The 15455-nt window shown below is 49.9% G+C and overlaps 1 protein-coding gene across 2 annotated transcripts in view; it reads right to left on the minus strand.

Annotated features, from left to right (window-relative positions):
• The window catches only part of LOC142245709 (uncharacterized), an 86804-nt gene that overhangs the window by 26854 nt on the left and 44495 nt on the right, over nt 1-15455 (minus strand). The window contains exons 1-2 of one of the 2 annotated variants that reach the window (XM_075318652.1): nt 13713-13958; nt 4998-5060 (exon numbers count right to left, since the gene is read on the minus strand). The exons of the other annotated variant lie outside the window; for it this stretch is intronic. Of the exons in view, the coding sequence (XP_075174767.1) occupies nt 4998-5060; nt 13713-13744 (95 nt within the window). The 5' untranslated portion in view covers nt 13745-13958. Of the gene's footprint in view, nt 1-4997; nt 5061-13712; nt 13959-15455 lie in introns of those variants that run through there. 2 annotated transcript variants of the gene reach the window in all.

The raw sequence follows: 15455 nt of genomic DNA on the forward strand, positions 1-15455 counted from the left end.
TGTAATGAATAGAAGGGAGAAACAGCGAGGCGGGGCTACAGTGGGTGGGTGGAGCCGGGATAAACAGCCTCACGGGCGGGACCCGGGATCAAAGGCTCAGAAGAGGGACTGTCCCGCTGTATCCGGGACGGTTGGGAGGTATGGACCAGGTCTGGGCATGGATCAGAGACTCCGCCACCCCGGAACCTGGAGGAAAGTCCACAGTGTTACACCAGGTCAGGGCATGGACCAGAGACTCCACCACCCCGAGACCTGGAGGAAAGTCCACAGTGTTCCACCAGGTCAGGGCATGGATCAGAGACTCCGCCACCCCGGAACCTGGAGGAAAGTCCACAGTGTTACACCAGGTCTGGGCATGGATCAGAGACTCCGCCACCCCGGAACCTGGAGGAAAGTCCACAGTGTTACACCAGGTCAGGGCATGGACCAGAGACTCCACCACCCCGAGACCTGGAGGGAAAGTCCACAGTGTTACACCAGGTCAGGGCATGGACCAGAGACTCCACCACCCCGAGACCTGGAGGAAAGTCCACAGTGTTACACCAGGTCAGGGCATGGATCAGAGACTCCGCCACCCCGGAACCTGGAGGAAAGTCCACAGTGTTACACCAGGTCAGGGCATGGACCAGAGACTCTGCCGCCTCAGTACCTGGAGGGAAAGTCCACAGTGTTACACCAGGTCAGGGCATGGATCAGAGACTCTGCCACCCCGGAATCTGGAGGAAAGTCCACAGTGTTACACCAGGTCAGGGCATGGACCAGAGACTCTGCCACCTCAGCACCTGGAGGGAAAGTCCACAGTGTTACACCAGGTCAGGGCATGGACCAGAGACTCCACCACCCCGAGACCTGGAGGGAAAGTCCACAGTGTTACACCAGGTCAGGGCATGGACCAGAGACTCCGCCACCTCAGCACCTGGAGGGAAAGTCCGCAGTGTTTCACCAGGTCAGGGCATGGACCAGAGACTCCTCCACCCCAGGACCTGGAGGGAAAGTCCACAGTGTTACTGTGACACCCTGGACCCCAGGGGTCACAGTACACTAACACCACACACACACACACCCTCCCCTGGATAGGTGATACCAGTCAATCAAATCCTTGTTGCCTCCCTCCAGGGTTGATGTTCACACCAGGTGGGGCAGAGCCAGGCGGTTGGCCCCGCCCACCGAGAAGTTCACAGGCTTGGAGGCGGGAAAAGACAGTAGATTGTAGTGGACTGCGAAAGTGAGAGGAGTAAAAACTGTTGGTGTCTGGGTTGGAGCCCAGGCATGTTCAGCAAGGTCGGCAGACGGTGGTGGCCGTCTGCAGGAGTTGGCGTAGGTCAGCGGAACCGTAGGACCGGGGTCGAGCGGTGGCCCGCCGGTACCGAACCGGGGAGCAGATTGAAGCCAAGTACCAAGGCAGGGTACTCAGACCCCGACTAGGCTAGGAGCCGCCGTAAAGGTCAAATTATCTGATTGCGGTCTGGACCTCAGCAGTTCATCCCCAACCAAGTCCCGTCAGAAGGCAACAGCCCAACCTGTCCGGATAAGAGCCACCACTATAGGCCAGAGATCCAAGGGCCAGCGCCTGCGGGCAAAACGGGCTTTCCCAACACGTACACGCTGGGGAGCGGACTACCTGTGGGAATCCATAGGAGTCAAACACACTTACACCGGTGCAGGGAAAGACAGCCACCATCAACCCGTCCGGGGCTGCGGGCCCCGTCCATCCAGCCGTTTGGTTTACCAGAGACTCTGTCCTTCTGTGTCTGAGTGAGTACAGCAATGCCATCCGGCACCGCAACATTGCACCCGCGCCCACGCTGCCTCCCCGCCTCGGCACCTGCACCTATACCTCCTCCCTGCTCCCAACCGGGCCCCAGGACCAACAGCCCCTACCCACGGAGGGGTCAACACCTTAGCTGCTCTCCGCCATCGCTCCTGGGATCCCCCGTCATCAGCAGCGGTGGTGCCCACCATCACCACAACCCGTGGGTGGCGTCACAACCGACATCCCAAAAACCTCCCCTTTTCAGTCGTGGGCGAGGAGCGCCGCTCGAGCCCCTGGTCCGGCCCCGTGCTCGAGCCACCGAGGAGCAGAAGCACTGGACCCGAGAGCCAGCGATCCCAAACGAGCGGCCTTCCCGGTCTTCCGCCCGCGACAACTTGGCATCACGAACAGGATCCTACCAGTCTACTTACCAGTAGAAATGCGCCTTGCAGTCCCCGCCGGCGGTGTCCGGCCGAAAAATTTGAAGATCCGCCATCTTAGGCGCGAATGTTTCCCACTCGAGTCGTCTTCCCCGAGCAGGGAAGGCGCGAAGGTGAAGCCCCGCCGCCAAAGAAAGGAGGTGCTAGAGAGAACCAAGGGGGGGAGCGAAAAAGATGTCTGCACCTGACGGGGCTGACGGAGGGGCGCCGGTCGCGGCTTCGCACAGAGATGATAATATGGCAGCTCTCGCTCCAGCCGCAGGGGCGAGGGAGGCCGCGGGTCCAGCAGTCGCCCAGGTAATGCCGATCTCCCTGCCCTATGTGCCCGGTGCTACCTGGCTGCCGCAATACAATGGGAAGCCTGATACTTTGCAGGCGTTCCGGAAAAAGATTAGTCCGGTCCTTGACCTGTATGCCATGACCGGCAGACAGCGTGCGGCGGTGGTGCTAGGACAGCTAACCGGCGCGGCTGAGCAGGAGACAGAGACCTGGACCGATGCGGACCGGGCCTCAGTGACTATCATTTTTGAGAAACTCCAAACCGCTTTTGAGACCCACACAGAAGCTGAATTGCGGATGCAATTTTACCAATGCCAACAGCGACCTGCAGATAACATAAGAGACTATGCCTTGCGCCTGCAGACTGCCCGTCGTACGCTGAAACGAGTGGACACCATTAACGATGTGAACAGCAATAAGATGCTAGTGGAACAATTCCTACAGGGGCTGGGGTCCACGGAGGACCGCAAGCAGCTGCGGCTGTGGGCCTTGGAACATCCCGATCTGGACTTTACAGTATTGAAAGAGCGGGCCATCAAGGCTCTGCAAGCCCCAAACCCTGACGCTCCTGATGTGGCCCCATGGCCGCCTGAGACCGCTCCAATCTCAGTACCACCTCCCCTCCCGGCTCTACCGGCCCCTGCAGCGCCCGGCGGGATGATGGATGAGCTGGCCGCACAGGTCCGCCGCATGGATGGAGACCTCGCCCGATTCCTCGCCGGACTCCAGCTCCCGACGAGAGTCAAGCCCCCGAAGATCCAGCTCGCTGACAGTCCGGAGGACATCCCCTGGATGCAGCGGACAAAGACCAACGACCAGCGGTATGGACCCCCTACCTGTTACAGGTGCGGCAAGCCTGGCCACTACTCCAGGCGATGCCCGTTAAACGAGCAACCCCTGGGGCCAAGGGCCAATCCTCAGGAGTAGACCCTAACGGCCCTACCGATTGGCGAGACCGGTACGTTGGAGGCCGCCCCATCATCCCCCTGGCAGTGGACGGCATCCCGACCATGGCTTTGTTGGACACAGGATCACAGGTAACCACTATGCCATATACATTGTACCAGCGGTATTGGGATGATAGTGAACTTTCCCCCCCTGATGACAGCCTGACCATTATTGCGGCCAATGGGCTCCCTATGACACAGGTGGGCTTCAAAGAGGTGACCCTAACCGTGGGACGTACCGAGTTAAAACATCAAGGGATGATTGTGGTGCTGAATGAATCCAGTGACCGTAACCCAAAAGTAATTTTAGGGACTAATGTAATTGAGCATTGTATGGGTGAAGTACTGAGTTTGTTGCAGAAGTTGTCCGCCACTGCAGGAGGAGGCCGACAGAGGGCTGTGCAGCGTGAGATCCGGACCCTCCTGCATCGGCAGCAAGTGAACTTGACGGGTGGAGAGATTGGTGGAGTGCGGGTGATGGATGTGACCCCTTTGGTGGTGCCACCAAGAAGTGAGATGATGATTTGGTGCAGGGCAGCGGTAGGCCCGCCGGTACCGAACCGGGGAGCAGATTGAAGCCAATCACCAAGGCAGGGTACTCAGACCCCGAATAGGCTAGGAGCTGCCGTAAAGGTCAAATTATCTGATTGCGGTCTGGACCTCAGCGGTTGATCCCCAACAAAGTCCCGTCAGAAGGCAACAGCCCAACCCGTCCGGATAAGAGCCACCGCTATAGGCCAGAGATCTAAGGGCCAGCGCCTGCGGGAAAAACGGGCTCTCCCAACACGTACACGCCGGGGAGCGGACTACCCGTGGGAATCCATAGGAGTCAAATACACATATACAGGTGCAGGGAAAGACAGCCAATATCAACCCGTCCGGGGAGAGTGAGAACACCGCAGCCGGCTGCGGGTCCCGTCCATCCAGCCGTTTGGTTTACCAGAGACTCTGTCCTTCTGTGTCTGAGTGAGTACAACAGTGCCATCCGGCACCGCGCTGCACCGCAACGTTGCACCCACGCCCACGCTGCCTCCCCGCCTCGGCACCTGCACCTACACCTCCTCCCTACTCCCCCAACCGGGCCCCGGGACCAACAGCCCCTACCCACGGAGGGGTCAACACCTTAGCTGCTCTCCGCCATCGCTCCCGGGATCCCCCGTCATCAGCAGCGGTGGTGCCCACCATCACCACAACCCATGGGTGGCGTCACAGCCGACATCCCAAAAACCTCCCCTTTTTAGTCGTGGGCGAGGAGCGCCGCTCGAGCCCCGGGTCCGGCCCCGTGCTCGAGCCACCGAGGAGCAGAAGCACCGGACCCGAGCGCCAGCGATCCCAGACGAGCGGCCTTGCCGGCCCTCCGCCCGCGACATTACACCAGGTCAGGGCATGGACCAGAGACTCTGCCACCCCAGGACCTGGAGGGAAAGTCCACAATGTCACACCAAGACACTGGTCACATCATGAAGGAGCAGAGGCCACGCAGACTAATGGAGGGAGACGTTCCCCTCTAGATTTACTTCATCATCATCATCATCATCATCATCATCATCATCATCATCATCATCGGAATTTACTTACCTTTCGCTTGGTTGAAAAAAAGGAAAGAAGCAACAAAACGTCTTACAACATGAAGTCTTCTTCCTGATAAAAACAACAAAATAACCATGAACATCACCATTATCGTCACTCCTGAAGGTTCCAGAAGTCTAAAGATGAAACAGTGGCTCTTATTTTATGTATTCTCCTCACCCATAGTTTAATACTCCTCCAACATTGTTTCAAACCCCTCCCTAATGTTCATGCCCCTCCCCATTGGTTCATGCCTCTTATTGTTTCATGCCCCTCCCCCATTGAGTTATGCTCCTCCCCATTGTTTCATGCCCCTCCCGCACACTTTATGTATGAGATATTGATTGGATAAATGTGAACTACCTTCCTAGTAAAAACACAGAAATGATCATCAATACATACGATGACCTGCGCCTCGATATGGATTTAAACATGTGACAATAAACAGTGTTGAACACCTTTTTCTCCCACAACTATTATGGGGTTAATAGCACAGTCCCTGGTGGTCTAGGGAAGTGAAGGAATTAATATAAAAAATCCTGGCTGTCTAAGAAGTCTAATTAGTTACTAATAATGTACCTGGTGGTCTATGTAAGTGAAGGGCTTCTTAGTAAAGTCCCTGGTGGTCTATGTAAGTGAAGGGCTTCTTAGTAAAGTCCCTGGTGGTCTATGTAAGTGAAGGGCTTCTTAGTAAAGTCCCTGGTGGTCTATGTAAGTGAAGGGCTTCTTAGTAAAGTCCCTGGTGGTCTATGTAAGTGAAGGGCTTCTTAGTAAAGTCCCTGGTGGTCTATGTAAGCGAAGGGCTTCTTAGTAAAGTCCCTGGTGGTCTATGTAAGTGAAGGGCTTCTTAGTAAAGTCCCTGGTGGTCTATGTAAGTGAAGGGCTTCTTAGTAAAGTCCCTGGTGGTCTATGTAAGTGAAGGGCTTCTTAGTAAAGTCCCTGGTGGTCTATGTAAGCGAATGGCTTCTTAGTAAAGTCCCTGGTGGTCTATGTAAGTGAATGGCTTCTTAGTAAAGTCCCTGGTGGTCTATGTAAGTGAAGGGCTTCTTAGTAAAGTCCCTGGTGGTCTATGTAAGTGAAGGGCTTCTTAGTAAAGTCCCTGGTGGTCTATGTAAGTGAAGGGCTTCTTAGTAAAGTCCCTGGTGGTCTATGTAAGCGAATGGCTTCTTAGTAAAGTCCCTGGTGGTCTATGTAAGTGAAGGGCTTCTTAGTAAAGTCCCTGGTGGTCTATGTAAGCGAAGGGCTTCTTAGTAAAGTCCCTGGTGGTCTATGTAAGTGAAGGGCTTCTTAGTAAAGTCCCTGGTGGTCTATGTAAGTGAAGGGCTTCTTAGTAAAGTCCCTGGTGGTCTATGTAAGTGAAGGGCTTCTTAGTAAAGTCCCTGGTGGTCTATGTAAGTGAAGGGCTTCTTAGTAAAGTCCCTGGTGGTCTATGTAAGTGAAGGGCTTCTTAGTAAAGTCCCTGGTGGTCTATGTAAGCGAATGGCTTCTTAGTAAAGTCCCTGGTGGTCTATGTAAGTGAAGGGCTTCTTAGTAAAGTCCCTGGTGGTCTATGTAAGTGAAGGGCTTCTTAGTAAAGTCCCTGGTGGTCTATGTAAGCGAAGGGCTTCTTAGTAAAGTCCCTGGTGGTCTATGTAAGTGAAGGGCTTCTTAGTAAAGTCCCTGGTGGTCTATGTAAGTGAAGGGCTTCTTAGTAAAGTCCCTGGTGGTCTATGTAAGTGAAGGGCTTCTTAGTAAAGTCCCTGGTGGTCTATGTAAGTGAAGGGCTTCTTAGTAAAGTCCCTGGTGGTCTATGTAAGTGAAGGGCTTCTTAGTAAAGTCCCTGGTGGTCTATGTAAGCGAATGGCTTCTTAGTAAAGTCCCTGGTGGTCTATGTAAGGGAAGGGCTTCTTAGTAAAGTCCCTGGTGGTCTATGTAAGTGAAGGGCTTCTTAGTAAAGTCCCTGGTGGTCTATGTAAGTGAAGGGCTTCTTAGTAAAGTCCCTGGTGGTCTATGTAAGCGAAGGGCTTCTTAGTAAAGTCCCTGGTGGTCTATGTAAGCGAAGGGCTTCTTAGTAAAGTCCCTGGTGGTCTATGTAAGCGAAGGGCTTCTTAGTAAAGTCCCTGGTGGTCTATGTAAGTGAAGGGCTTCTTAGTAAAGTCCCTGGTGGTCTATGTAAGTGAAGGGCTTCTTAGTAAAGTCCCTGGTGGTCTATGTAAGTGAAGGGCTGCTTAGTAAAGTCCCTGGTGGTCTATGTAAGTGAAGGGCTTCTTAGTAAAGTCCCTGGTGGTCTATGTAAGTGAAGGGCTTCTTAGTAAAGTCCCTGGTGGTCTATGTAAGTGAAGGGCTTCTTAGTAAAGTCCCTGGTGGTCTATGTAAGTGAAGGGCTTCTTAGTAAAGTCCCTGATGACCTAGGGTGGAGAAAAAGTTATTGGTAATGTTCCTGGTCATGTAGGTCAGTGAAGACGTTATTAATAAATTCTTCAGTGGTCTAAAGCAAAGAGTTTTTTTTATCAAAATCCCTGATCAAATACAGTGAAGGGTTCATCACGCCATTTTTTAGGGGATTAAAGTGGCAAAGTGATATCTAATTTTAAAGCCCTGGTGGGCTAGGGCAGCCCCGGGGCTATTATTTAAGTTTCTTGTGACCTTAGGCAGTGAAGGGGCTTTTAGTGTCATGTAATTTCAAGCAATAAAGGTTTTAGTAGTACAGTTCCTGGTGGTCTGGAGCAGAGAAGGATTTTTAGTAAATTCATTAATAGTCTAGGGCAGAAAACAGATATTCCACAAAATCCATAGTCAACAACGGTGAAGGGGTTATCGGAGAAGTTCCTGGTGGTCAAAAGTGGTGGAGACGCGTTTAGTAAAGTCTGATGTGGCCTACAGCAGTGGAATGGTTATTAATAATGTCCCAGGTGGGCTAGGGTAGCAAAAGGGTTGTTAGTAATGTCTGTGGTGGTCTTAGACACTGAAGAGGTTATCAGTAAAGTCCCTGGTGGTCTGGTCAGAGTGATTATTAATAATGTCCCTGGTGGGCTAGGGGAACAAAAAGGTTGTTAGTAATATCCCTGGTGGTCCTGGGAAGTGAAGAAGTTATTAGTCCCTGGTGGTCTAGTCAAAGTGATTATTAGTAAATTCTCCGGTGGTGAACAGGTTATTAGTAAAGTTTCTGGTGGTCCAAAGTGGTTCTTAGTAAAGTCCCTGGTGGTCGTTGGCCATGAAAAGGTTATAAGTAAAGTCCCTGGTGGCCTAAGATTGTGAAAGATTTATTAGTAACGTTTTTGGTGGTCAATGAAGTTGAAGGAGTTATTAACGTCTCCAGAGATTTACGTACATAAAGGATTAGGAAGTAAGGTGGTCGAGGTAAGTGCAGAAGTTATTAGTAAAGTCCCTGGTGGTCTGGGGCAATGAAGGAGTTTTGGATTAAGCCTTAGGTGGTCTAGGGTGAAGATGTTAGAAATATCTCTGGTCAATTGCAGCAAAGGGTTTATCAGTAAAGTCCCTGGTGGTCTGAGGTAGGTGATGATGGTGGTCTAGTGCAGATACATATTAGTAAAGTCCCTGCTGGTGTAGGGTTCTTTAAGGGTTATTATTCTATGGTGGTGAAGGGGTTATTAGTATGTTCCCTGGTGGGCTGTTAGAATGCCCTATAGTGAGAGGTAGGAAGCTTCCCGGCGTCCCATATTTGTGGCATTGTCCTGTGCGGGTCCTCTGCCTCTGTGCCGGATATTGGGCTTTTCCAGGAGGTTTGGTGGGAGTCAGGTTCCTCAGCGTTCCCAGGGGCCACAGCTCCAGGCGAGCCCAATACTATTGTATAAATGATAAGGATAAGAGCAGATGATCTGGATGCCCCTTCTGGGCCGGCGGACCACTCCGGTGACCATAGACACGGGGATCCTCGGTGCCAATAGGTGCGGGGACCCTCAGTGCCAATAGGTGCGGGGACCCTCAGTGCCAATAGATGCGGGACCATCAGTGCCAATAGCTGCGGGGACCCTCGGTGCCAATAAGTGCGAGGACCCTCGGTGCCAATAAGTGCGAGGACCCTCAGTGCCAATAGATGTGGGACCCTCAGTGCCAATAGATGCAGGACCCTCGGTGCCAATAGATGCGGCGACCCTCGGTGCCAATAAGTGCGAGGACCCTCGGTGCCAATAAGTGCGAGGACCCTCAGTGCCAATAGATGTGGGACCCTCAGTGCCAATAGATGCAGGACCCTCGGTGCCAATAGATGCGGCGACCCTCGGTGCCAATAAGTGCGAGGACCCTCAGTGCCAATAGATGTGGGACCCTCAGTGCCAATAGATGTGGGACCCTCGGTGCCAATAGATGCAGGACCCTCGGTGCCAATAGATGCGGGACCCTCGGTGCCAATAGATGCAGGACCCTCGGTGCCAATAGATGCGGGACCCTCAGTGTCAATAGCTGTGGGGACCCCCGGTGCCCCCTCAAACTCTATGTTGGATCCAGTATTGCTCCCAGTTTTCTTGTATCACTAGTATCAGGTGCGGCTGTCACTTTTTCTGCTGAGATATCGGGCAAACCGGATTATTAGGATCTGCGAGAACGAAGGAACCAAAGAATAGAATCTGCAGAATGAAAGGGACCGAGTCTGAAGGGTCCGGACTCGTGCCCACAGGGGCCGGACTCGTGCTCAAAGGGTCCCGACTTTTGCTCAAAGAGGGCCCCTGATCCACCATTTTCTTACTTCTCTAATAGGACAGAATCTATAAGTCTCCGCATTCTTTCATATGATAAATCCCTTCCCGCCATCTTTTGTAGATTTATAACGCATACTGGATACATGGAGCAGCGTCACACAGCCAGCACCGGCCCCGACAGTGACCAGAGCTGGCTCAGATCACTGCTGTTTAACCACTTTAAGGGTTTGTCCAGAAATAGAAAAACGTAGGTATTTTATTTCAGAGACCGCCCCGCCCCTGACCATAGCTCGTGTCTGAGGTTACAGCCCTACACATTGAGGTGAACAGAGCTGAGCTGCAATACCGGACACAAGCTATGACCAGGGGGGCGCTGTGCATGAAAGAAGGCAGCCACGATTAATGGTGCTGTCAGAATCTGCCATGTTCCTGGTGTGGATGAATTGCTATGGCAGCTGGGGGTCTACTGATAGCCCCCATCATAGACATCATTGTGGCCGAGCTTCATATCAGAGACACTGTATACGGCAGCAATGAATCCCAGCAGTGTATATATGATGGCAGGGTGACGTCCCCGGGGAGGGTGAAGAAAGGAACAAATGAAACAGAAGGTTCATTGCTTCCCCTATCCAAATACAAAGAGTCCCAGCAGTGTATGAATGATGGCTTCCCCTATCCAAATACAAAGAGTCCCAGCAGTGTATGAATGATGGCTTCCCCTATCCAAATACAAAGAGTCCCAGCAGTGTATGAATGATGGCTTCCCCTATCCAAATACAAAGAGTCCCAGCAGTGTATGAATGATGGCTTCCCCTATCCAAATACAAAGAGTCCCAGCAGTGTATGAATGATGGCTTCCCCTATCCAAATACAAAGAGTCCCAGCAGTGTATGAATGATGGCTTCCCCTATCCAAATACAAAGAGTCCCAGCAGTGTATGAATGATGGCTTCCCCTATCCAAATACAAAGAGTCCCAGCAGTGTATGAATGATGGCTTCCCCTATCCAAATACAAAGAGTCCCAGCAGTGTATGAATGATGGCGGGGGGGCGAAGAAAAGGAACAAGTAAGAAGCATAGAAGGTTCATTGCTTCCCCTTTTCCAAATACAAAAAAGGAAACAATTCTGGTCTCAAATCAACCGCAAACATTTCATCTGTCACCAAATAATAATATATAAAGTGCGCGGAGAATACGGTGAAGATCAATAAATGCAATAAACCGCAATCAAAACCCAAAAAACAATGGTGTCATGCGATTTCTTTTTCACCATTTGTGATATTCGTTCCCATTTTTCTCCCATTACAAACTACAGCTCATCCAGCAAAAAACAAACAAGGAGTTGGCAGCGAAGAGGGACAAAACTAACAAAGCCATGGAGGGACAAAACTAACAAAGCCATGGAGGGACAAAACTAACAAAGCCATGGAGGGACCAAACTAACAAAGCCACGGAGGGACAAAACTAACAAAGCCATGGAGGGACAAAACTAACAAAGCCACGGAGGGACAAAACTAACAAAGCCATGGAGGGACAAAACTAACAAAGCCACGGAGGGACAAAACTAACAAAGCCACGGAGGGACAAAACTAACAAAGCCATGGAGGGACAAAACTAACAAAGCCACGGAGGGACAAAACTAACAAAGCCACGGAGGGACAAAACTAACAAAGCCAAACTAACAAAGCCATGGAGGGACAAAACTAACAAAGCCACGGAGGGACAAAACTAACAAAGCCACGGAGGGACAAAACTAACAAAGCCATGGAGGGACAAAACTAACAAAGCCACGGAGGGACAAAACTAACAAAGCCAAACTAACAAAGCCATGGAGGGACAAAACTAACAAAGCCATGGAGGGACAAAACTAACAAAGCCATGGAGGGACCAAACTAACAAAGCCATGGAGGGAGAAAACTAACAAAGCCATGGAGGGACAAAACTAACAAAGCCACGGAGGGACCAAACTAACAAAGCCACGGAGGGACAAAACTAACAAAGCCATGGAGGGACCAAACTAACAAAGCCATGGAGGGACAAAACTAACAAAGCCATGGAGGGACAAAACTAACAAAGCCATGGAGGGACAAAACTAACAAAGCCACGGAGGGACAAAACTAACAAAGCCATGGAGGGACAAAACTAACAAAGCCACGGAGGGACAAAACTAACAAAGCCACGGAGGGACAAAACTAACAAAGCCAAACTAACAAAGCCATGGAGGGACAAAACTAACAAAGCCAAACTAACAAAGCCATGGAGGGACAAAACTAACAAAGCCATGGAGGGACAAAACTAACAAAGCCATGGAGGGACCAAACTAACAAAGCCATGGAGGGACAAAACTAACAAAGCCATGGAGGGACAAAACTAACAAAGCCATGGAGGGACAAAACTAACAAAGCCACGGAGGGACCAAACTAACAAAGCCACGGAGGGACAAAACTAACAAAGCCATGGAGGGACCAAACTAACAAAGCCATGGAGGGACAAAACTAACAAAGCCATGGAGGGACAAAACTAACAAAGCCACGGAGGGACAAAACTAACAAAGCCACGGAGGGACAAAACTAACAAAGCCACGGAGGGACAAAACTAACAAAGCCACGGAGGGACAAAACTAACAAAGCCACGGAGGGACAAAACTAACAAAGCCACGGAGGGACCAAACTAACAAAGCCACGGAGGGACCAAACTAACAAAGCCATGGAGGGACAAAACTAACAAAGCCATGGAGGGACCAAACTAACAAAGCCATGGAGGGACCAAACTAACAAAGCCATGGAGGGACCAAACTAACAAAGCCATGGAGGGACCAAACTAACAAAGCCATGGAGGGACCAAACTAACAAAGCCATGGAGGGACAAAACTAACAAAGCCACGGAGGGACAAAACTAACAAAGCCACGGAGGGACAAAACTAACAAAGCCACGGAGGGACAAAACTAACAAAGCCATGGAGGGACAAAACTAACAAAGCCACGGAGGGACAAAACTAACAAAGCCACGGAGGGACAAAACTAACAAAGCCACGGAGGGACAAAACTAACAAAGCCACGGAGGGACAAAACTAACAAAGCCACGGAGGGACAAAACTAACAAAGCCACGGAGGGACAAAACTAACAAAGCCACGGAGGGACAAAACTAACAAAGCCACGGAGGGACAAAACTAACAAAGCCACGGAGGGACAAAACTAACAAAGCCACGGAGGGACAAAACTAACAAAGCCACGGAGGGACAAAACTAACAAAGCCACGGAGGGACAAAACTAACAAAGCCACGGAGGGACAAAACTAGCAAAGCCACGGAGGGACAAAACTAACAAAGCCATGGAGGGACAAAACTAACAAAGCCACGGAGGGACAAAACTAACAAAGCCACGGAGGGACAAAACTAACAAAGCCATGGAGGGACAAAACTAACAAAGCCATGGAGGGACAAAACTAACAAAGCCACGGAGGGACAAAACTAACAAAGCCACGGAGGGACAAAACTAACAAAGCCATGGAGGGACAAAACTAACAAAGCCACGGAGGGACAAAACTAACAAAGCCACGGAGGGACAAAACTAACAAAGCCATGGAGGGACAAAACTAACAAAGCCACGGAGGGACAAAACTAACAAAGCCACGGAGGGACAAAACTAACAAAGCCACGGAGGGACAAAACTAACAAAGCCACGGGAGAAAGAGGGAAAATAAACGAAGAGAAGAAAGAAAAAGCGAGAAAAGATCAGAAAATGATCTGCAGCGAGGCTTCTGGAATCTTCTGCCAGACGTTACTATGTAACTAAATACAATGTGTCAGTTACTACATGACTATATACAATGTGCCTGTGTTACTATGTATCAGTACTGACTCTCTCACTGCCAGACATTACTATGTAACTATATACAATTGTCAGGATTACATACACATGGTTGCTTTGCTCCAGAGATAGCGCCCCCTGGAGCACAGGTTGTGTGCGGTATTACAGCTCAGTCCCATTCACTGTCAGAGATCCTGTAATACCGGGCACAGCCTGCGCACACGGGGGGCGCTGTTCTTCTTTGCTCTCGGTGGCTGCGCCGTATCTATATTTAGTACCTGCTCCTTTCTGATCCTCGGGTTTCGGCCATTCCTGACGTCACTTCTTCCTTTTCTGCCTCCTGTGATTTCTATGACCCCTGTAATATTACCAGGGTCTCCTCCAGTTTCCTCCTGATAAGAACACTTGGCAGATTCTGGAATTTTATCCGGATTTCCTCCTGATGAGAACAGTTTGCAGATTCTGTGATTTTTTTTTCCTTTTGTGGTTGTATCTGAAGAGAAAGTTTCTTTCACTTTCATTTTCCCTAGATCCCTCCCCAGTGCCAGGAATACAAGACACAGAGAAAGCTCTGCTGCATCGCCTTAAGGGGAAGGACAGCGATAAAAGCAGAAAAGAGAGACAGGAGCGCTCTGATAGAACAGCACCAGCAGAAAAGAAACGCACAATAAAGCACCACACAATAAAGAACCGCACAATAAAGAACCGCACAATAAAGAACCGCACAATAAAGAACCGCACAATAAAGAACCGCACAATAAAGAACCACACAATAAAGCACCGCACAATAAAGAACCGCACAATAGAGAACCGCACAATAAAGAACCACACAATAAAGAACCGCACAATAAAGCACCACACAATAAAGAACTGCACAATAAAGAACCGCACAATAGAGAACCGCACAATAAAGAACTGCACAATAAAGAACTGCACAATAAAGCACCACACAATAAAGAACCGCACAAGAAAGAACCGCACAAGAAAGAACCGCACAATAAAGCACCGCACAATAAAGAACTGCATAATAAAGCACCACACAATAAAGAACCGCACAAAAGAGAACCGCACAATAAAGAACCACACAATAAAGCACCACACAATAAAGAACCACACAATAAAGCACCACACAATAAAGAACTGCACAATAAAGAACCGCACAAGAAAGAACCGCACAATAAAGCACCGCACAAAAAGGCACCGCACAATAAAGCACCACACAATAAAGAACCGCACAATAAAGAACCGCACAATAGAGAACCGCACAATAAAGCACCGCACAATAAAGCACCACACAATAAAGAACCGCACAATAAAGAACCGCACAATAGAGAACTGCACAATAAAGCACCACACAATAAAGAACCGCACAATAGAGAACCGCACAATAAAGAACCACACAATAAAGCACCACACAATAAAGAACCGCACAAGAAAGAACCGCACAAGAAAGAACCGCACAATAAAGCACCGCACAATAAAGAACCGCACAATAAAGAACCGCACAATAAAGCACCACACAATAAAGGACCGCACAATAAAGAACCGCACAATAAAGCACCGCACAATAAAGAACCGCACAATAAAGCACCACACAATAAAGAACCGCACAATAAAGGACCGCACAAGAAAGAACCGCACAAGAAAGAACCGCACAAGAAAGAACCGCACAATAAAGAACGACACAATAAAGAACCGCACAATAAAGCACCACACAATAAAGAACCACACAATAAAGGACCGCACAATAAAGAACCGCACAATAAAGGACCACACAATAAAGAACCGCACAATAAAGAACCGCACAATAAAGAACCACACAATAAAGAACCGCACAATAAAACACCACACAATAAAGAACCGCACAATAAAGCACCACACAATAAAGAACCGCACAATAAAGCACCGCACAATAAAGGACCACACAATAAAGAACCACACAATAAAGAACCGCACAATAAAGCACCACACAATAAAGAACCACACAATAAAGGACCACACAATAAAGAACCGCACAATAA

Source organism: Anomaloglossus baeobatrachus, chromosome 7, assembly GCF_048569485.1.
Source record: "Anomaloglossus baeobatrachus isolate aAnoBae1 chromosome 7, aAnoBae1.hap1, whole genome shotgun sequence".
NCBI lineage: Eukaryota > Metazoa > Chordata > Amphibia > Anura > Aromobatidae > Anomaloglossus > Anomaloglossus baeobatrachus.